Genomic DNA, 20,614 nt, shown 5'->3' with positions numbered 1-20,614 from the left:
GCTCAACGAGGCCTCAACAGCTCTACCTTACCTTGCCGTCTTACAATACATCACTGTATCCATTCGTGTCCACGTCGTAAGCTGCAAGGGGCGAGTGACTCAACCCAGCCTATCTGTGCCAACCCGAAGCTATCGTGATAGATGCCTCATTGGTTCCATGTCCGCGTTACAGCTTGCATCACATGAATGCTTTTCGACCTCTGGAAACCATACCCATGCATTTGAGTGGTGCCCATTTGGGCTGCATGATCAACAGAATTTTCCAATCAAGGTCCAGGTTTCGAGGGAGTGTGCTCGAATCGGGTTTGAAGGCATGAATGGATGGACGTCAATGATTTGCGGCTGATGGCGGAGCTGCAAGGGAGACGGAAACTATCACGGCGGCAAGGGTTGGTGCAGGTGGATATCGAAAGAAGCGGTGTTGGTTCGGTTGTGCCGAGTACCTGGGATGAGGAGATTCCACCGAGGTTGATGCCCGACCGGTGAAGGCTGAGACCGACTTCTGTTACTTATGACATCTTGTATTATACGAAGCGAGAGACACGGAAAACCCCTGGTTTGGAACGTAATATGTGCATGTAAGGTTGCGTGTCAGCATGGCTGAGGCGTACACGTAGACCACGCCAACACAGTTTCTACAATCATCAAAAGGGAGTTGCACACGTTCTGGCATATCCATTTACTCGGGCATCAATTATATCGACATCAGAGTTTTCTAGTCACTGTCAACTGTGATGTATGGATATAGATCGATGTGATGGAAAGGCTTCAATGACGGAAAGACGTCATTTGCAGGGGTTGCATGCAAGGGTCTAGCCAAAGAGTAGCGCTGCAAGCGGGTTCAGATGGTCGAATAGGCTGTCAAAGCAATAGACCCATGTGATTTAGGACCGGGATATCACCAAAAGACTGCATAAGCATCGGCGGCAGCGTGTGCTCAGAGCAATCACGCACAGACTACGAAGACCGACAAAGCGCTTCGATATTCATGCGTGGCATGGCATTTCTGCCAAAGAAAAGCCTCAGGTGTTTCCCCACGCCCCAAAGGGACTCCCAGCTGGCTGAATGGGGATACCGTCAACAGCAAGGCCTCCGCCTCCGTTGAATTGCGCAGTCGACGCTTTGAGCACCGCCTGGTAAGCAATGGGCGCCCCAGCGGCAACGGGGCACGGCCACAAGCCAGATGTGCCGTCTCTAGACCGCCAATTGGGCACATTTACCGCTTCGCTGTGATGAAAAGAGGCGGGAAGTGAGGGGAAGCCGCCAGTCTGGGCGCCGGGAGGGTGCCGTGTCGAGTGAGCAGAGGGATAGCTGATGGAGACATCTGGGGCGACGTAGATGAACTGGCCGCCGGAAACCGCAGACTGGACATACATGCACGTAACATGTTAGCGTATTGTTCTGCTCGCCGTCCGAAAAAGGAACATTTGGGCATGTTCAAAGAGTAAAGAGGGACCAGACCAACGGCGTGTTCGCTGGTGACGAAGGTGACGTCGCCGGCTGGACACTGCGCAGCGTCGTCGAGGCCACAGCGAGTGCTGGGAGTTGGAACCCCAGCAACGAAGGACCTGTCTCGAGCGTTGACGATTTTGCCATGGAGCATGCCATTGTTGGGCGCGTAGAGGGCAATGGTGAAGTAGTTGTCTGCGGTGGCGAGGCTTGCAAGGCCCAGGAGGTCGATGAGGAGGGACTTGGTACGCATCTTTGTTCAATGCTACAGCCCTCGAATGATGCGAATTTCAAAGCTGGTGGATTCGATTATAGGGGTCTGTTTCTCGAATTTGCTCTTTTGCAAATCGAAAAAGAACTTCTTATATCGTGTCGAGTCTGTTCCTTCGTCATATTCCTCCGATTTCTTGCATCTTGAAGAAGCTTGAAGCACTTCTCACCGCCTCGAAATCTCACCCGTGGTTGCCTCGCTGGCATAATTTTTCGACTCCCTGTGCTCTAGTTGGTCGACGATTCTGCAACATAAAACATGTTCACTTCACTGGAAGCTGTGTGATGCTCTGTTAGCACGATGACTTGTGGCAGAGAGCCTGGAGAAGAAGCAGTAGGCGAACAAGAAGGAACCCAGTCCAACGTACGTGAGCGGTTATTGTTGCTTCTTTGATACTGAGTCGAAATTCGAGGATCGATAAGGGATGGCCTTGTATTGACCCAAGTGGATTGAAGCTTCACGGGATCCAGCCTTGCGTTCATGCTGAACGTAAATATCGGATGAACGCATGCAATCATCTCAAGCGTCATTCGCAGTTCAGAGGTTGTGGCAAATCCGTCTGCGATACGCACGAGTTGAAGATGAAAGGGACGCGGGTGTGACAGGAAACAGCATTTCTTTTGTCTCTGTTCAGCTGTGCCTGGATCCGCCCCTTGCGTTGAGCCATGCTTTGTTCTCGCAACTGCATATCGAGCAAGATTCCCCCAGATATTATTGGAAATGGTGAACAAAGCCGCAGACAGCTCTCATTCTATTGTTCAACCTCGGGCGTCAGCTCACGGCAATTCAGATGAACATGGAGGTAAGCAGCAGTCGGGTGATTACGAGAACGTTGAGATGAGGCAAGAAACATGAACAGTAGAACAATAGACGCTGTCATCTGTCGAGGATAAATACTCCTTCGATGAAGCACGGGCTTCTTCTGATCTGCCTCTCCGTAACTTACCTTTCTCTCAGTCAACCACAACAGACCATCGTTGCGACTTGTACGACAACAGTACGAAATCAGAGCTCTCTGGGTGTAGAGAGAGAGAGACGAGTCTGACGAGATGGAGAAGATGGAGCAGGCCACAGGATGTCTCAAGTGCGACGAGATTGCGGCAAAGGAGGAGGAGAAGAAGCAGGCTGTCAATATGATTGGTAAGTCAAGTTGAAACCCCGTGCATCACATTCCACACCGGCCATCATGAGCGATGCTGGCGATGGTGACATGGAGTGGCGAGGAGAGACACAGTGTCGAATTTTGAATCAGCAGGAGGCAGAGGTGAGTACGAGTCGTGAGATCCGGATACAGTCAGGCACTGTGCTGCCCGCATCCCATATCGACGAGACTCCAAACTGCTGCGAGGCCGCTCGAGGAGAGGCTCTGAATAGCAATAAGACGAAAGGAAGAAGGATCGAAGGATCGAATCCATGATATCGAATCGATATGGAAGATCGCACACACCAAAGGCTGGTCGATCCCTGACATGGTTCAAACTTCAGCCCCAGCTCCAGCTCCGGCTCCAGGGGTCTCAGCACCTTTCCCCCCTCCTGTAAGTTCGCTGAGATGGCGCCGATACCGCGCTAAGCACGTCATTGTCAGAGTCATTGGCCCCACCTCAGCAACAATAGCAGAGACTCGTTTTTCGTCTCCAGCAGCGACCAGCTTGCGGTCCTCGCGCGCTTCCTCTTCCTTTTTTTTTTTTCCCTTCCTTTTCATCTGAGCATTTCGTCGAACTTCAGATCGCATCTTGACTCAGTCCTGCCATCCATTGAAATCCTCTCTCTCTCTCTCTCTTCCTCTCCTTTCCTCTCCTCTCCTCCTTCCATGCTATGATTTGCAGCATCCTCTCGCGTGCCCCGCCAGCATTGCCGATTCCAGCTCCGGCCTCAGTCCTACAAGACTTCCGTTCCTTTTCTAACCTCTAACCACAGCCGCGATGCCTTCCATCATGGCTGATTCGGCAGCCATGGCAGTTCTTCCAGCCCTCGAGGCGTCCGATTGCGCACAGTCCCAGCCGGAGCTGCTTCACAGCCTCAAGCACAGCAGCAGCGTCCTCGCCCTCGCCGTCAGCCCCCAGCACGACTCCATCTATGCCGGAACCCAGGACGGCGAGATTGTCGTCTGGTCGCTGTCCACCTTCCACCAGGTCCAGCAGGTCCAGGCGCACAAGCGGAGCGTCATGTCGCTCTCGCTGTCTTCCGACGGCAAATACCTCTTCTCCAGCGCCTGCGATCCCATCATCAACGTCTGGGACCCTCGGACCATGGTCCGCCTCTTCGAGATCTACGGCAACCACGACGTCGGCGACATCTTCTCGACCGCTTACAGCGAGCAACACGACACGCTCTACATTGGCGCACAAAACATGACGATCCAGTGGGTGACGCTGAGTGATCCGACCACAAAGGCGACGCCCGACTCGCAGCGACATCCCGACCGCAGAAGCCATCGGTTCTTCGACTCCAAGGCCGTTGGCGGAACGAGCACCCCGAGGCGAAGCGAAGACAAATGGGGTTTGATCCCCCGAGCCGACACCGTCCTCGAAATCGACAGCGGCTCGGTTCGCAAGTTTGCCCACTACGGATACGTCTACTGCATGCTCATCGCAAAGGGTCCGACTGTCGAGGTGAATCCAGACGACGAGGTGCTGATCTCGGGCGGCGGAGACGGCACGATCAAGCTCTGGTGCCTCGGCAAGCCGGGCAGAAGCGATTCGAGCAATCCCCAGCACAACGGTCTGCAAGAAATTATGTGCCTTGGCACTGACGATGCCGAGTCGGTGCTGTCTCTGGCGCTGGACGGCTCCTTTCTGTATGCCGGGAAGCTGGGCGGCATTGTTGAGCTCTGGGACCTGGACACTGCTCAGAGACTGAGGGTAATCAAGGCGCAGAACCACGACATCATGTCTCTCCAGATGGGCTGGGGTTATCTTTGGACCACCTCTGCCGACGGCTGGGCCAGTGTAAGCTTTTTCCCTCTAGAAAATACTCTCCCCCTTTCTCATTGACAATCACTGACTTGTACTATACAGAAATTCAGCACGGCACACTATGGAAAATACCAGCACGTCTCGAGGAATGTGGCTCAGAAATACCAGTGTCTCAACAAATGGAAGGCGCACAATGGCAAGGAAAAGACCAAGATACTGGCATCGGCTTGCTCAACGTACAAGAATGAACGATACTACATCACAGGGGCCAACGACAACGACATCTGTGTATGGAACATCAAGGACGAAGCAGAATCTGCGGCAGACTCCAAAAGCCCGACTGAAGATGATGTCCTCCTGTCTGCCCTCAACGAATTCGTCTCATACAAGACCATCTCATCCCGGCCCGAGTTTGCCGAAGACTGCCGCAAAGGAGCCACGTATCTTGGTGCACTGTTTAAGCGCATGGGCGGATATGTCGAGATGCTCAGCACGGGCGACTCGCACAATCCCGTCGTGCTGGCCAAGTTTTCTGGAAAGAAGGAGTCCGCCGACACTAGAAAGCGAATTCTCTTCTACGGACATTACGACGTGGTGCCCGCCGGCAGCGAAAAGAGCAAATGGACAGCCGATCCGTTTACCGTCCGAGGAACCAACGGCTTCCTCTACGGACGAGGCGTCAGCGACAACAAGGGCCCTATCCTCGCTGCCTTGTTCGCCGTGACGGACTTGATGCAGGCGCAAAAGCTCGAGAACGACGTCATCTTCCTGATTGAGGGAGAGGAAGAGTCCGGCTCCAGGGGCTTTGAGCAGGCGGTGCAGAGAAACAAGGAACGCATTGGCTCTGTGGACTATATCCTGCTGGCCAACAGCTACTGGTTGGACGACGAGGTTCCCTGCCTGACCTATGGGCTGCGCGGCGTCCTGCACGCCACCGTCTGCGTCGACTCATCGCGTCCTGATACGCATTCTGGCGTGGACGGATCCTACATCAACGACGAGCCCCTCTCAGACCTCACGACGGTGCTGTCCAGGCTCAAGGGCCGTGGCAATCGAGTCACGATCCCTGGCTTCTACGACGGCATCCCACCAGTGACACCAGAGGAAGAGGCTCGCTACGATGACATTGCGTCGATTTTGGTGCGTCGAAGCCCAGAGGCTGCCTCAGAGGCAGAAATCAAAAGGTCGCTTCTGGCGAGGTGGCGGGAGCCAAACCTGACGATTCACAAGTACAATGTGTCGGGACCTGACGGGAGCCTGGTGAGCAGCCACGCCAGTGCGCACCTCAGCATGCGCCTGGTGCCAGGACAGGAGGTGAACGTGGTGGGCATGGCGCTGACCCTCTTCCTGCAACGAGAGTTTGAGAGCCTCAACTCGGAGAACAAGCTGAAGATTCGCATCGACAACAAGGCCGAGCCGTGGCTGGGCGACCCGACAAACTACATTTTCCGCACCTTGTGCACTGCCGTTGTGGAGGCCTGGCCTGAACGCTTTGAGACGAGCTCCGGAGCCGCTCAGGACTCGTGCTCAGAGGAGGACGGTGACAAGAAAGCGCCGAGTGAGGGATCATCGGTATCCACGGGCAAGCCGAAGAAGCCGCTCTACATCCGCGAAGGCGGCTCTATCCCAGCCATCCGCTTCCTCGAGAAGGAGTTTGGAGCGCCAGCGGCCCATCTGCCCTGCGGACGGGCGAGTGACGCGGCGCACTTGGACAATGAGCGGATGAGCCTCATCAACCTGGTCAAGGCCAGGGAGATTTTCGGCAAGGTATTTGTGCGGCTTTAACTCTTCTTTCTTCGGTTTGTCCGCTGCATGGTTTGCGAGGTTGGGGACGGGTGTTTTTTGTCAGATGGATTTGTTTTGTTCATTGTCGCACTGTTATTGTTTCTCATCACGATGTATTTTCCTAGTCATGACAAGATAGACGATCGGACGGAGCATAGCAGTGCCTTGGTAGATACCCCCGAAAATAGACCATTATCGATTTGATACGAGTCAATGTCCAATATCAGAGGTGAAGGCCTCGATTATCTCACTTAAGCGCCCAGCTCTCCGGATGCTCCCCTGTTTGACCCAACAGTCTAAGCCCTGCCAGCCTCCACTTCACATGCCAGCCGATTGATTGTCCTTTTGGTTCCTGGATCGGTCACTAATGACGTCGGTTGTGTGGGGGAGAGATTATGAATCTCCCAATCTTCAACCTCTTTATTTCGATACTTTTGACGGAATCATTTCTAATTCTTCACTTGAACTGTCTACTGTGATTCTGGAGCTGCCTTTGCTGAGGCCGTTAGATCGGATTCCACTTGTATTGAATCTTCAGTCTTCAACAGCAATTTTCCATCATCATGAGCGGCTTCAAGAAACTGTTACAAAATCTCACCGCAAAGAAGAGTGACGATTCAACCCCAGCAGCTCAAGCTCAACCTCCATCCCACCGCTGGTCAGGCATCGACAACACCCAGCCCGCCGGCACCAACCCCATCACCGCCTTCTCCGTCGAATATCTCGGCGAGCAGCGCTCCCTCAACAGCTCGCACCGGCGCGACCTGGGCTTCGCGGGCCACATCGGCGGCAAATGGTACGGCGTCTACGGCGACACGCTCTGGAGCAGCCCGGGCGTGACGGACCCGGACGCGGACCCGGATCCGGAGGGCTTCCACGGCATGGTGCGCAACTCGGTGGCGGCGCTGACGGCGGATGATCCGCTGGTGGTGAGGGACTGCCATTTGAACGGGGACGAGCCGGTGGCGCATCCGGGGCAGTTTACGCCGTGGGAGGAGCGGTGGGGGGAGAGGATTGAGACGGGGTTTGGGGGGACGAGTTTGGTGGAGGTTGATGGGGATGAAGGTGTTGGGGCGGTGTATTATTTGATTGTGAGTTTTTATAATGATTATGATCGTGATGAGATGGATAGAGGAAGTGGATGAGATGATGCTTGGTGGAATGGACAACTGACGAGTATCATGATAGAACGACAATGAAAACTACCGCCATGCAGGCATCGCCCGCGTCCAACTCATCAACGACGCGCCCACCGTCACGCAACGCCTCGGCGAGCACGGCTGGTGGTGGGACTGCTCTACGATGGCCAAATACGGCGACATTGCCGCCTATCGGGACGTCAACAGCGACTACATTTACGTCTGGGGCCATCCGCCCAAGACGGTCACGGAGTGGCCCATGACGGAGTACGTGTACCAGGCGCGGGTCAAGGCCAAGGAGGCATTTGAGCTGGACAAGTACGAGTACTGGTGGGGGAGGAGGAAGGGGTGGCGGAGGGAGGTTTTGAGGGGGGAGGAGCATGATGCGGAGAGTGCGGTGATGTGGGGGGTTGGACAGGGGCAGGTTGTGTTTAGTGAGTGGTTCAAGTGCTATATCTATGTTCATCTGAGTGAGTCCCTTTTCTTACATTGCTTCTTTGTTCTTATCTGGGCGATGGCTGAGAGCACGGGTTGGTTACTTGTTGATATGAGACTTGACTGATGGAGAAACCAGATGGACCCAAGGTGGCGTTGAGAACGGCAGACAAGGTGGAAGGCCCGTGGAGCGAGGATCGCGAGGTTTACACGGCTGAGCCGATTGCTGGGGGGTTTGTGTATGCGGGAGTTGCGTATCCGTATCTGGATGAGACGGGGAGGACGTTGACGATTGCGTTTACGAATAATAACCATATACAGGTGATTCGGGTGACGTTTGAGTGAGGGGGGTTACGGTTGAGCACTTGTTGAGAGTTGGGGACATTTAGTATTAAGAACGAGGGTCTATCTACCTGTGGTTTTGTCATGGGCCAAAGTTTCGAGCTCAGTATTTCTCCTTTTTTTTTTTTTTTTTTTTTTTTTTGGAAGAATTTACACTTCATTACTTCAAAGGGTATTTAGATTTTCTTTCTCTGCAAGAATCTAGAGTCTAGTAGTTGAGCACGGCACATCATGGGTTTACATCAATGAGGGCAATATAGTACCTAGATAGATGTGGAATAATCATTACCCAACAGCCTCTGGTATTGCTACAAGCCTGAGTACAGCTTCACCTTCTACTACACTCCAACTCCGCTTCAACTCGGTGCATGGTCGCCACCTCCGCCGTGATCAACTTTGAGACGAGCCCTGTAACATTTTTATCGTCTTGGGACCCAACTTCTGCGCCTTTGCAATTTGCAACGGCGTCTTGTCCTCACCATTCTTTGCCCTGATATCGGCGCCTCGTTTGGTCAGTAGTCGGATTGTATAATTGTGTTCAAACGACGTCGCGTAGATCAACGGCGTGTTGCCCTCGTCATCTTTGACATCAATGTCTGCACCTTTGTCAAGCAATAGTTCGGCTGTAGCCGCTCGCCCACCAATCGAAGCATATGATAGGGGTGTCCTGCCGTTATTGTCTTTTGCATCGACTTCTGCACCTTTGTCGAGTAACTCGCTGACAACCAAGGGATGACCACCACTAGAAGCATATGACAGCGGCGTCCTGCCTTGTTGATCTTTTTCATCAACCTCTGCACCTTGATCAAGCAGCATTTTCAAGTCACGGTAGTCCTCCGATGCATACGATAATGGTGTCCTGCCGTTATTGTCTTTTGCGTCAATCTCTGCACCATGAGCAAGCAATAGCCCGATGCCACGGCTGCCGGCGTAATTGCCCGCCGCGCGTGACAATGGTGTCCTGCCGTATTCGTCTTTCGCATCAACCTCTGCACCTTGATCGAGCAGCGCTTTGATCATCCCCTCACTGCCCCTCTCCGATGCATACGATAGTGGCGTCCTCCCGTCATTGTCTTTTGCATCAACCTCTGCACCTCCATCAAGCAATAGATTGATGATGATGTGGGAGTCCCCCGCGTTTTCTGACGCATATGACAGTGGTGTTCTACCATGACTGTCTCTCGCATCAACCTCCGCGCCGTGGTCAAGAAGTAATGTGACTATAGCTTCGTTGCCGTATCTTGACAATGCGTACGATAACGGTGTCCTACCTTTAGCATCCTTTGCATCGATCTCCGCGCCTTTGCCAAGTAAGAATGCAACTGAAACTCGGTTTCCCCCACTTTCTGCTGCAAATGATAGTGCCGTTCTTCTATCCTTGCTTCGCATATCAACTTCTGCACCTCTTTCAAGAAACATGTCGAGTATCAAATACAGGCCCTCCCTGGCAGCCATAAAGAAATGGGCGTGACAATCTTCGTTCAGAGGGTCAAATGTTGCCCCATTTCTGAGCAAGAATTCGGCAACACATTCGCGACGATGCTCGATTGCCAATGAGAGAAGCTTTTGAATATCTCCAGATCCAGGCTTGGGCTTTGCGCCGTGTTCGAAGAAATATTCAAGCATGGGCATATGACCTCCCTGAACAGCAAAGCAAAGGGCCTCTTGTGAGCGTTCGTCTGGCCCCAAGCCATCATGTTTCAATGTGAGATAGAACACTGCCGCCAAAGTGGCGCCTCTGTATGATATGGACTCAAGTGCCCGTCTTGACCGAAATTCGAAGCCGCGTCCAATACTATTTTGCTGGGTCTCTGTGTGATAATAATCCTGCACAACGCCGCGAAATGAAGGCTCAGTCTCCACGTAGGCATCGAGCATTGCTCGAACCGCTTCTCTGCTATCTGTAGCGAGCGCCGCAAATATCGGTGGTCCATATCGGTCGCTTTCCTCAACGACGAAAGATCGGGCTGGAAAAAGTTTGGTCAGATGTGCCGCGTTATTTTCAGCCAAGATATAGACCATGCTGACAGTCTGTCTGTGTCGTCTTGTGTCATGCTCCGCAAGGAAGTTGTCAAGTCTAACCCAATCAGAGAGCTGAAATGCCTTGAGAAATTCGGCTTGATTAACGTTGCCCGCTTGTGCTTCATTCGCATGGTGCCAAATGTTCTTCACAGCATATTGCAGAAATGGAAAGGAACTATTAACAGCTTCGCGTTGTGCTTTTGCTTCCGGGGATGAAGATTTGTGTTTGAGGTCCATGGCGTTCAAATAGTCCCCTTGACCGAGTGCAATGTAATTCACACAACACTGTTTCAGTTGATTGTGGCTTTCAGCAACGTAATTGACCCCGAGGTCGGACCAAATCTGTTTCAAACCATCTTCCTTGAGTAGATAGTCTTTAACTGCTTCGTGGATGAACTGAACTGTCGGAGTTTTGGACTTGGTTGTTTCCGCAAGTCCTTTCGATGAATCCAAGATGAACCTTCCCATATCGGCGAGCGTAATTTCTTCGGTGTCCCACCGATATATCTCGTTGGAAAGCAGGGCGAAGTACAGCTGTTGTGGCTCCAAAGGCTGTTTCGCGAAAAGCACCCATTGAACGCAAAGAAGTAGTCGATTGGTGTTTTGGCTATCGCGCGTCAAAATGTCGCGAAATAGCTCGTGGAGATCTCCTGGGATGTCTCGCAATCTTTTCCGCAAGTCATTGACTCTCCCGCTGTCGTATTCCTTGTTCAGGATGCCGACAACGAGGACAACCCACATGAAGATCCCCCCTGCTTTTTCTCGAAGCTCGGTGCGAAGCTGGGTCGCAAGGGCTTCTCTTCCAATCTTCAGTTCGCTGTCGATAAAACTGGTGATGTCTTGGGTATGCCCTTCTTGGCCCTCGAGAACGAGACCCAAGCCTTTAGAGATTGTGATATGAGGATAATGGCGGCTTGAGAAACAAACACGGAAAGTCCCAGAGGTAATGGACTCGCCCACATTCTCGAAGAACCTGATCATGTCCCGAACCTGATCTTCTTCACATTCATCTAGTGCATCGATGAAGCACACAACGTTTGATCCTTCAAGGTTCTGGATGGCTTGTTCGAGCAGATCAGTCAATATCTCCGTGTTCCAGTGGTAGTCCTCGCCAAATCGCGCTATTGATCCGGGCAATTCAACAGTATCTTGGAGCGCTGGTATCCTTTCAAGGAGTTGTAAGAGAATTGATCGATACATTCCAACAGTAGACTTTTCCAGGTGCTCTCCCCGCGCATTGAAGAAGAAGTGAATGATAATCTTGCCTCCCCTCTTTCTCTGAGCGTTTTGAAGAGCAAACTTCATCAGCGTCGACTTTCCAGTTCCTGGTTTGCCCTTGATCCATAGGAATCCGTGATGCTCCCGGAACTTTGCTGGATCCAGCCAATCGAGGTATTCAGGCCTGTGCAGCAGCCATTGGCATGTCTTGGAATGAGCTCTCTTGATGGTCGTCTGACGGGCGTCAATCTGATCAAATCGGAGCGCCTCCAGCAACTGGCGTTTTTGTTCGATGCTGAGTGTGTGCGGCGCGTCCTGGGTGGTCTGGGGCCTGCTGGATAAGCCCATGTTGTTTGAGCCCTGCACAACGCTGGAGTCGGACGGGGAGAGTCTCGCGATGAGATCTTTTGCATATGCCGCCGCCGTCATCGCAGCATATCCCTGCCACGCCTTGTTCTTGTGCGAGTCGGAATAGTCGCATATCCCTCGGATGACCAGGCAAGGAAATTGATTCATGAGGCCGCCCGCTTCCATCTCGAAGCACAGTACATCATACTGTGAAGACAGATAATCGCGGACTGTCGCGTCTTTCATCAACTGGTTGGCGGAAGCAATCAGTCCATAGTGAATAGCGAGGCTCTGGCCCGAAATTCGGGGTGGCCGTACAACCAAAGAGTTGTCAGCACAGGTTCTCTCACAGTCAGCACTGCCGTCAAACGGGTGAACATAGGTGCTGCTGTAGAGCCTGTCGCTGCCTTCGCGAGGACGACTGTACTTTTCCTGCAACAGAGGACGTCTTTCCAGGATGTCAGCGACAGTCTCTTGAATCGAATGGCCTCGGCGTTCGTATTGCGCCGCCAAGCCACTCATGGCGGTTCTGAGGAGCATCGGTGGCTGGTCCAGATATCTCGTCGGTTGAAACGGCTGGTCTTGGACAGTCTTGCCAAAGTCATATTGCATGACACCACTATGTCCGTTGCAAGGAGCGCTGACCACAACATCCCCCAAGCGGATATCATGCTTGTTGCTGGGCGCACCACCTCCAATGCCGACCATCAGACGAACCTTGATGTTGGGGAAATTGTGCGACATATCTGTGGCAACCGTTGCTGCAGAAGCTGTCCCGTACTCTCCAAACGGCAGAGAAGCAATGACAACATTGTGCTGACCGACGCGTCCAAGGGTATAGTTGCTTTGGCTGGCCGGAGACACTTTTGCAGGCCTGCCATGGATTTCATCCAAAACGGCTTCGGCGGCGACGTACTCGGTGACGACCGCGCAAATCCATCCAACAGTGTATTCATCGTTTCTCTTTCGCGACACTTCGCCTTCAGGCAAGTTCCGACCGTCGGTACAGGCCCTTTCCCTCTTTTCCCGGCCGTTCGAGACGCCTTGATGGTTCTCAACAGTGAGAGGTCGTTTCATTTCGTGTCGACTGGGGACCGTGTGCCGCGAGCGAAGGTCTCCAGACCAACAAGCTCTGCTGGAATTGATCGATCACAATAGGCTGACCAGAGATGTTCAAAGTATGATGCTCTTCAATGTTCCGTTCAAGAATGGGAGCCGTGTAGTAGCTGAAAAGAAGAGATGAGAGACGACAGGAAGTGGTGACTCGCCGCAGTAAGGCACCACGTATCAATATTATCGGGCATCAAGCAGAATCGACGAGGCTCATGCGGCAGCAGAAGTCAGCCTCAAGAGGCTGGGGCTGACCAGCGCGCAGCTGCACGTCCAATCTGAGCCGCATTCGTCGCGTACTTGAGGACCAATCACAGGTATGGTTCGTTGAAGAGAGAGGGGTGCTTCTTTCAACCGCTTTCAAGGGCCAGAAAACAGTGGATGAAGATGCTTGATTCGCCAAGTTGTATTATATATCAAATACAAATCAGCCAGTGTACACCCCTCACACTGTGCCAGTATACCTTACTCCAAAAGGCCTCGTCAGAAAGAAGTGCGGCCAACAGCAAGAGAAAAGAGGCTGAACGTCCCGGGACATTCGCAGCGAGGCCCCCATGTCATCTCGCCGGCCAACAAATCTTGAAGCCATAGAGTCAAATATCTCAAACACCCTTGAATGAATGTCGAATCTGCTTCCATGTTGAAGTTGCAGACCTCGCCTAACAATAGTAACATGACGACGGAATGGGGCGCACTGAGTAATTCTACTCCTTCAAACTACGTCCGTATGCGGATTGGCAACAGACTGATCATAGATTGCAGGTGGATTGTTTCCGGTCGATGACACGCTCATTTCCTGGTATCGCGGCAAGGCCTCCGCCGCAGCTGTGACCGACAGCCCTGCCAAGGAGCGCATCAACCATGAGCGAATCGACGAACTCTCAGAGAACCGACTCGTCGCCGATTCAGGCGCTACCTACGCCAAAGAATTCTATCTCAACTTATCCACGTTATCACCATTCGTTACTGGGCCCAACACCGTGAAGGTTGCCAACCCTTTGAGTAAGCTGGAGCCTCAAAACATCAAGATCGACAAGGCTTATCTGGTATCTTGCACCAATTCTCGAGCAAGCGACATAGCTGCGGCGGCTCGTGTCTTCCGGGAGGCTTCCAAGGTTGGCAAGCCTGCTAAGGTTGCCGACGGTGTTCGCTTCTATCTTGCTGCGGCCTCTCTCGCTGAGCAGCGCATCGCCGAAGAGGCCGGCGATTGGAAGGTCCTGCTCGATGCCGGCGCAATCGAACTGCCAGCATCATGCGGTCCTTGTATCGGCCTCGTATGTTATTGAAGCGAAAGTAGTAGCTGTATAGCGGCTAACAATCTGACAGGGACGGGGCCTGCTCGAGGATGGTGAAACGGGCATCTCGGCGTCGAACCGTAACTACCCCGGCCGAATGGGATTCCGGAGCAGCAAGGCATACCTTGCCAGTCCCGAGGTCGTCGCTGCCAGTGCTATCAAGGGCGCAATAGCTGGCCCTGGCTGGTACCAGAAGCCAGAGGGCGTCGAGAAGGTCATTATCGGTGAGGGAAGCGGCGATTTTGCGGCTGATAAGGCTCGCTCAATCGAGTCCGCTTTCGACAAGATCATCAATGAGGTGGATAGCATGATTGCGTCTGCCGAGGGTGGTCAAGCGGAGACAACTGCAGCTGCTGCCGAAGGCGAGGTGTTGGCTGATATTCTTCCGGGCTTCCCTGAGAAGATTGAGGGAGAAATCGTTTTCTTGTGAGCATTCCTCAATGACCCGGTGCTGTCGAATATACTAACATAATACAGGGATAACGACAATATCAATACCGACGGAATTTACCCAGGGAAATATACTTATCAAGACAACCTCCCCAAGGAGAAGATGGCCGAGGTGTGCATGGAGAACTATGACCCTGAATTCGCCAAACTCACCAAGCCGGGTGACGTGCTGGTGACGGGTTTCAACTTTGGATGCGTAAGTCGGCTGGTCACTATCACCCTTTGGTTTAATGGAATGATGGCTGATGCCCGCCCTCCCACTCACAGGAAGTTCTCGTGAGCAAGCCGCCACCTCCATTCTGGCACGGGACATACCCCTCGTTATCGCAGGAAGTCTCGGCAACATCTTCAGCCGCAACAGCATCAACAACGCGCTCGTCTCTCTCGAAATCCCTCGCTTGGTGGAGCGCCTCCGCGAGGCGTTCAAGGAAGACGGCGATAAGAAGCCTCTGACTCGCCGCACGGGCTGGAAGATCGTGTGGGACGTCAGGCGCTCCAAGGTTGTGATTACCGAGAAGGATGGCACCGTCTGGGAGCAAAAGGTCAGCGAGCTGCCTCCCAGCGTGCAGGAGATTATTGCTGTCAAGGGTTTGGAGAACTGGGTCAAGTCTAAGCTTCAGGCTTTGGAATCATAAAGATGAATAGAACGTTCATGTTCTGCTATTAAAATGTAAAATAAAGACGAGACATAGAAATCAGAGACGGTGTCCATTTTGAAACCCTGGCATTTGCGTTGTGATTGCGGGTCCATGCAAGGGACTACTGTTCATATCTATTAAACATCAGGACTAAAATAATCTGCCTTATAGAAGGAGGCCGTCCAAGTATCTGAAGTCATCAACCATAGGATCTCTGACACCGAGCATCCCCAAGAATCCGGCATCGTTGGTACTCCCATATCGGATGAGAACGCCAGCCTTGCCAACGACTTCGGCAAGCTTTTTCCTGCGTCTCGGACAAGCCAGTCAGTTCCATGAAGCGTTTCCAGAAGGCGTTCCTCAGGCCACCGCCGTCCGCGTCGTCCAACCATTTCCATCTATTAGGGCCCATGTTGCCGAGACAGTTTTACAGCGCATAGGGAGGAAAGAAAGAGGGCTGAATGCTTGCTTCTGCCCAGTCAACATCACCGGTGATCCGGTATGAGGACCAACTAGGATATTTACCTCTTTGAGGTCGCCATGGGTAAGGACCATTGGGCAGGACCCGTCGAATAGTGACGGCAGGGCTGTTCGTACTTCAGTGGTGACTGGCAGAAAGTCCCCTGGAAAGAGCTATGGCAAGATCGTCAAACATCGCGTCACAATCAGCTTCCATGGTGGACATGTCTGATGCTTAGGAAGAATTTACCTCTTACACTTAGATGTGAGTTTCGAACTGTTGAAGATATCTTGAGCATTCTTTATAAAAGATACCTACATAGCGTCTATAGACTGTGATTTCATTATAGACCTTTCGTCTGCTATAGGTCAGATTGTTTCCTTTACAAGAGGCTGTATCATGAGGTAGTTTGAGAAGTGGCAAAGACGAAGAAAACCTTGAACGAGCTGCTTTGACACCAGTAATTGACCGAAGAAAGTTTCTATAGCACATGTGTTGAGAGCCGTAGCCGACGGGCGAGGAATAGCATATCTAAAAGCCTACAATTCCTCAGCTACAACTGCCAACTTCCCGAGTTTGAGTGGCATATTGGTGGTAACTGTTGCAAAAGCCACGCATACAACGCCCAATGAAAATAAAAGCTCACAGGATCAGTCACAAGAAAACCTACTACTCGTAGAGAGAAACGTAGGGTTGGAGAGTATGTATTTTCCACCACTGAGTTTGTGGAAGCGGGTGAAAGGTCTATAAGGGGCTTATCCACCGCCCCTTTCAACAAGCCGCCTGAGCTCAACCCGGGAACAGACTACTCTGTATTCTCTCCCGCCCGGTTAGCTCAATCGGTAGAGCGTGAGACTCTTATCAAAGATTCACGTTCTGAATGTGGACAATCTCAAGGTTGCGGGTTCGACCCCCGCATCGGGCTATTCCTATACACAGTCGGGTTGAGATGTCAAGGCGGCATTCATTTTTTGCATTTTTTGTTCCTCAGTTTGAATCTTTTATTTATTTCCTCTTAATTCTCATGTTCATCGTGTTTTGGATCGCGGAAGAGGAGGGTGGGAAAGACAAGAAGGAAAGGCAATGGACGAGGTGCCCCTGAATCGCGTCATCCGCAACTGCATCCATACTGCAACTCATGCTCTACTGCACAACCATCTTATTTTTAGTCTCACTGAATGACTTTTTGCACGCAAATTGAAGCGTTTTCTGTTGGCACAACATATCTTCTTCAATTAGAGCCGTTTTGCGCCGATAAATGGAGTGGTGAAGAACTGGACTGGACTAGCTCCTTAGTCTCGCGCCTATGGAAGAACATCAAGCTGGCGTGTCAGGCAAACCAAGTAGGGCAGATACAAGATAAGCGGCGCATGGAACGGATGCCGTGATGCTTGAAATATCAACTCTAGTTTACCTAGCTTGGGCTTGCGATTCGCTTCAAATTGGTTCCTTCCTCCCCTCAAACAAGGGCACCGGCATCACACAGTGTGGTTTACCGAAGGCATCTTGCACCAAGGAATTCAAGAGATGAACCATTCGTATGGATAATGTTTTAACAGAGTATTGTTGACATGCTACGGCACAACTCGATGTCAAGTTACGTGGACAGGCTCTTATACTTTAGCCATCTGCCATATGGCGTCCAATACCAGAAAGGCAACTCACACTACAGACACCTCAGCTGTTCCTGCGGCGTACGCCAGTCTTTATTTGGTTGAACAGCTCTACACCTCGCTGAACCGTAACCCTCCTCAATGTGGAGAGGGGCACGCAAGACAATGCTGGACCACAAGTATAAATTTCCGCCCTTCCCCCTCACCTCCTGGAAATTCTTACACTCGTGGTTATCCAAGCTCAAGCAGAGTATCTGCCCTCTTCGATCACTTGACCGATGACGCCCAAGTTCGAGGATTGGGCTGAGGTCCGTATGAGAGTCCTAAAGGACTCCCAGGGGGCGCTGGGGGAACGGGGTCGCAAGTGCGTATCCTTACTTCTACTCGTGGACTATGATGATTTAGAACCTACATGCAGGTGCAGCAAAAGAACTGACGCCATAATTTATCTTCCCTTTCTGCCCAATGTCTTTTGCGTTACTGCTGGAGATCATTTATCTTTCTGCAAGCATAGCTAAGCCGTGCAATGTGGAATTCTTCCATCTGTGGTGCAAGGCCGACTGCCATCCATTTCCCTCTGAGACGCAAAGGAATATGCTCTTAGTATTTAGGGATCTTGCTTCTCTTGTCATCCGCGCACTATGATGGCTTCCTTCACTCCGCATCCAGGCGCTATTATATCCAACATACATCTTCATGTTCTCTGCTAACTCCCTTCTCGACGTTTTCATACAACCAGTAAGCAATGCTTCCTGTAATCCAAAGAAAATAAAATTACATTCTGAGACAAAAGAGACCTGTCACAATTCGCTCTGTATGCTCAATTTGTAACGCCTTTGCCTTGCATTCCGCAGCACGCAAGGCAGCTTTCGCCTTGATATATCGTACAAAGGCCTGCAACGCCAGCGAGGAAAATGGAGTGCAAATTGACTTGCCATCTTGTTTCCTGATGACCACTTGGTCTTCTGGCCTCCCGCAGCGCCGCGGCACTCTTCTCATTAAGTCAAAAAATGAGAGTCCGATCTCTATGGGTAGCATTGAAGCTGAGGCCAATAGAGTGAGAGATGCGGAACAAGGGGGATGGCATTACAGCTTTTGCCTACCAGCCTGGCATAGAATTCAACCCCAAGATGAATGGTGGTCGGATATTGATAGGGCTGGTTTCGGCGTTGGTGCCACGAGATTGACACCATGGGTGGGAGAAGCCCCTAATGACATCGTAGTAGTTAGAGATTTGGCCCCGGGACAGAACGGTCCTTCTTCTTTGCGACTTTCTTTACACTTTTATACGACTTTCCTGTCTTTGCTATGAGCCCATAAGCGAGCCCGAGCCTCGCATAGACTACCTTAGCCTGCAAACAGGGTGCGTACGTGTATGAAGGTGTACCTCCTTGGCTGAAGGTCCCTAACTTACGGGAACTGATGGCGCTCCGGAGTATATGGGACGAGACAACAGGTAGTTATGGAACAAATCTGAGTACTTCTAAATTGAATGCTCGTCTATCGCTACTACTTCTCTATCACTCATAACATTGTTAGTAACAGAGTGCAAGACACCTGAGGACGGGCTTACAAGTTAGATATATAACAAAGAGTATTGCTTTAGTGCTATTTATCTAGCACCCTAATCTAGCGATCTAGCATTCTGAGTGCACAAAACTTGGATATAAAGCTAGAGGTTACTCTTTATATTCTAATTGATAGAATTGAAAGCTAATAGTAGAGGTAGAAGAGACAACCTATAATATTAGGCTTTCCTTCAGGTAGGGCATGGCAGCAGTGTTCCCAGTAAACAGCTTGTAAGCATAGGATAAGATTATATAGAACTTGCTTTGCAGGGCCTTTGAGCTCGTTGCGTCCTGTTCAGCTATTACTACAAACTTTGAATATCCACTTCCCCGGAGGTCTAGAAATGAATCCAGTTACTTTTCGCCCCCCTAACTGTGAGGCCTATAAGAGACCAGTGTGTGTCCAGAAACTTGTAGGTTGCTATGAAGTCAGGGTGAAGTCGGTGTTTGTACTTATCCCTTGGTTCATCATCTGTACTCCCTTCATTTCTTTCATACCGGCCTACTGCCGCTCTGACGGCGCTCGTAAAGCAATCCTGCTTTAAATCGCTAATATACTAAGATCCTAACACGCCTTCAGCTGCTTAGCAATTCTTAACAGCCTGTACGGCCTAATTTACTGTTTGATTCACAACAGGCCTGGCTGCTCAACCATACAAATTATATTTGCATTTGACATTCCGCTCGATTGTCAAGCCAATTCTGGTAGAGAATTGGCGGGTTGATCAAATACATCTATAGCCTCACAAGCCGTAGGGCGCTCTACTCGGTGTCTGCGCTCTGACATGAACCTCGACCCTGGGCGTATTTGGCCGGCTGTTCGAACTGCCAGACGATGGGGACGGCGACTTGAGGCTCCACCTCTTGGAACTGAGCTTCTCCTCCATCTCTCCGGGCACCCAATCGCGTTTAAAGTAGACAGCCGCATCTCCTTCGCCAATGGTGGCGAGACCGCCCAAGCAAGTTCGCTTTTGCCATTTCTCAGCGATAGCCATGGATTGAAAAATGACGGCCATCCCCACAGAGCTGCTGCGTAGACTCGTCATCCCCGTGGGAAGCGGCAACCAGACATCGTGTGGATGGTCTTCCAGAATGCGGGCCTCGTTGTTCGTCGCTTGGTACAGTGCTGCTTGACGTCGGCTTTCAAACCGCAGGATGAATTCCCTCCTTTCGAAGTCATATAGAAAATCCAGTCGCTGTGGGGGATCGGGTTTGCGGGCCATTGGGAGATATTCGAGGTCAGAGAATTGGATGATATGATTCTCCTCTTCGCTTGACCACCTTCGCATGGCACGCTGATCTAAGTATTAAGGATATGCGAACCCGACTTGATAGTTACGAAGCCACGCTGAATCTGTAGAGATCATCCCGCCGCAAGAGAAGCCTGCATTTGATTCGCCGGGCTGGGGAGGGGTATCGATGCCCAACCCCATCCTACATGACGTGGCACCGCTTGCCCACCTCTTCAGCTGAACAGATGTAAAGAACATCAGCTATATAGATAGAAGGTAAATCATCTGGATGAATGACAGAGAGCGAGATCTTTACACCAAAAT

At 51.6% G+C, this 20,614-nt stretch overlaps 6 protein-coding genes across 6 annotated transcripts; 3 read left to right on the top strand and 3 right to left on the bottom strand.

The window, feature by feature from the left end:
• Positions 1-1,022: 1,022 nt before the first annotated feature.
• On the bottom strand, positions 1,023-1,702 carry CCMA1212_005351 (uncharacterized protein; the record flags this gene model as incomplete). Its single annotated transcript, XM_073702613.1, has 2 exons — positions 1,023-1,364; positions 1,457-1,702. The coding sequence occupies 2 exons, from the start codon at positions 1,700-1,702 to the stop codon at positions 1,023-1,025; spliced, it is 588 nt and encodes a 195-aa protein (XP_073559103.1).
• A 1,076-nt stretch (positions 1,703-2,778) lies between these two features.
• On the top strand, positions 2,779-6,420 carry CCMA1212_005350 (putative di- and tripeptidase DUG2; the record flags this gene model as incomplete). The annotated part of the gene is made up of 3 exons (XM_073702612.1): positions 2,779-2,860; positions 3,638-4,668; positions 4,738-6,420. 3 exons carry the CDS (start codon positions 2,779-2,781, stop codon positions 6,418-6,420), a joined length of 2,796 nt encoding a protein of 931 aa, XP_073558937.1.
• A 367-nt stretch (positions 6,421-6,787) lies between these two features.
• Positions 6,788-8,339, top strand: CCMA1212_005349 (uncharacterized protein; the record flags this gene model as incomplete). Its single annotated transcript, XM_073702611.1, has 4 exons — positions 6,788-6,792; positions 6,959-7,511; positions 7,609-8,029; positions 8,134-8,339. 4 exons carry the CDS (start codon positions 6,788-6,790, stop codon positions 8,337-8,339), a joined length of 1,185 nt encoding a protein of 394 aa, XP_073558786.1.
• Positions 8,340-8,726: 387 nt separating this feature from the next.
• On the bottom strand, positions 8,727-13,001 carry CCMA1212_005348 (Ankyrin repeat domain-containing protein 50; the record flags this gene model as incomplete). The annotated part of the gene is made up of 1 exon (XM_073702610.1): positions 8,727-13,001. The coding sequence occupies one exon, from the start codon at positions 12,999-13,001 to the stop codon at positions 8,727-8,729; it is 4,275 nt and encodes a 1,424-aa protein (XP_073558785.1).
• Positions 13,002-13,707: 706 nt separating this feature from the next.
• On the top strand, positions 13,708-15,414 carry CCMA1212_005347 (Homoaconitase; the record flags this gene model as incomplete). The annotated part of the gene is made up of 5 exons (XM_073702609.1): positions 13,708-13,732; positions 13,797-14,308; positions 14,361-14,755; positions 14,807-14,979; positions 15,047-15,414. The coding sequence occupies 5 exons, from the start codon at positions 13,708-13,710 to the stop codon at positions 15,412-15,414; spliced, it is 1,473 nt and encodes a 490-aa protein (XP_073558789.1).
• Positions 15,415-19,801: 4,387 nt separating this feature from the next.
• On the bottom strand, positions 19,802-20,281 carry CCMA1212_005345 (uncharacterized protein; the record flags this gene model as incomplete). Its single annotated transcript, XM_073702608.1, has 1 exon — positions 19,802-20,281. The coding sequence occupies one exon, from the start codon at positions 20,279-20,281 to the stop codon at positions 19,802-19,804; it is 480 nt and encodes a 159-aa protein (XP_073558788.1).
• Positions 20,282-20,614: the final 333 nt, after the last annotated feature.

The sequence above is a fragment of the Trichoderma ghanense genome (assembly GCF_004382785.1).
Source record: "Trichoderma ghanense strain CCMA-1212 chromosome Unknown scaffold_5, whole genome shotgun sequence".
In the NCBI taxonomy this organism is placed as follows: domain Eukaryota; kingdom Fungi; phylum Ascomycota; class Sordariomycetes; order Hypocreales; family Hypocreaceae; genus Trichoderma; species Trichoderma ghanense.
The sequence above is the reverse complement of the archived record's forward strand: the minus strand, read 5'-3'. Positions and strand labels throughout refer to the sequence as shown.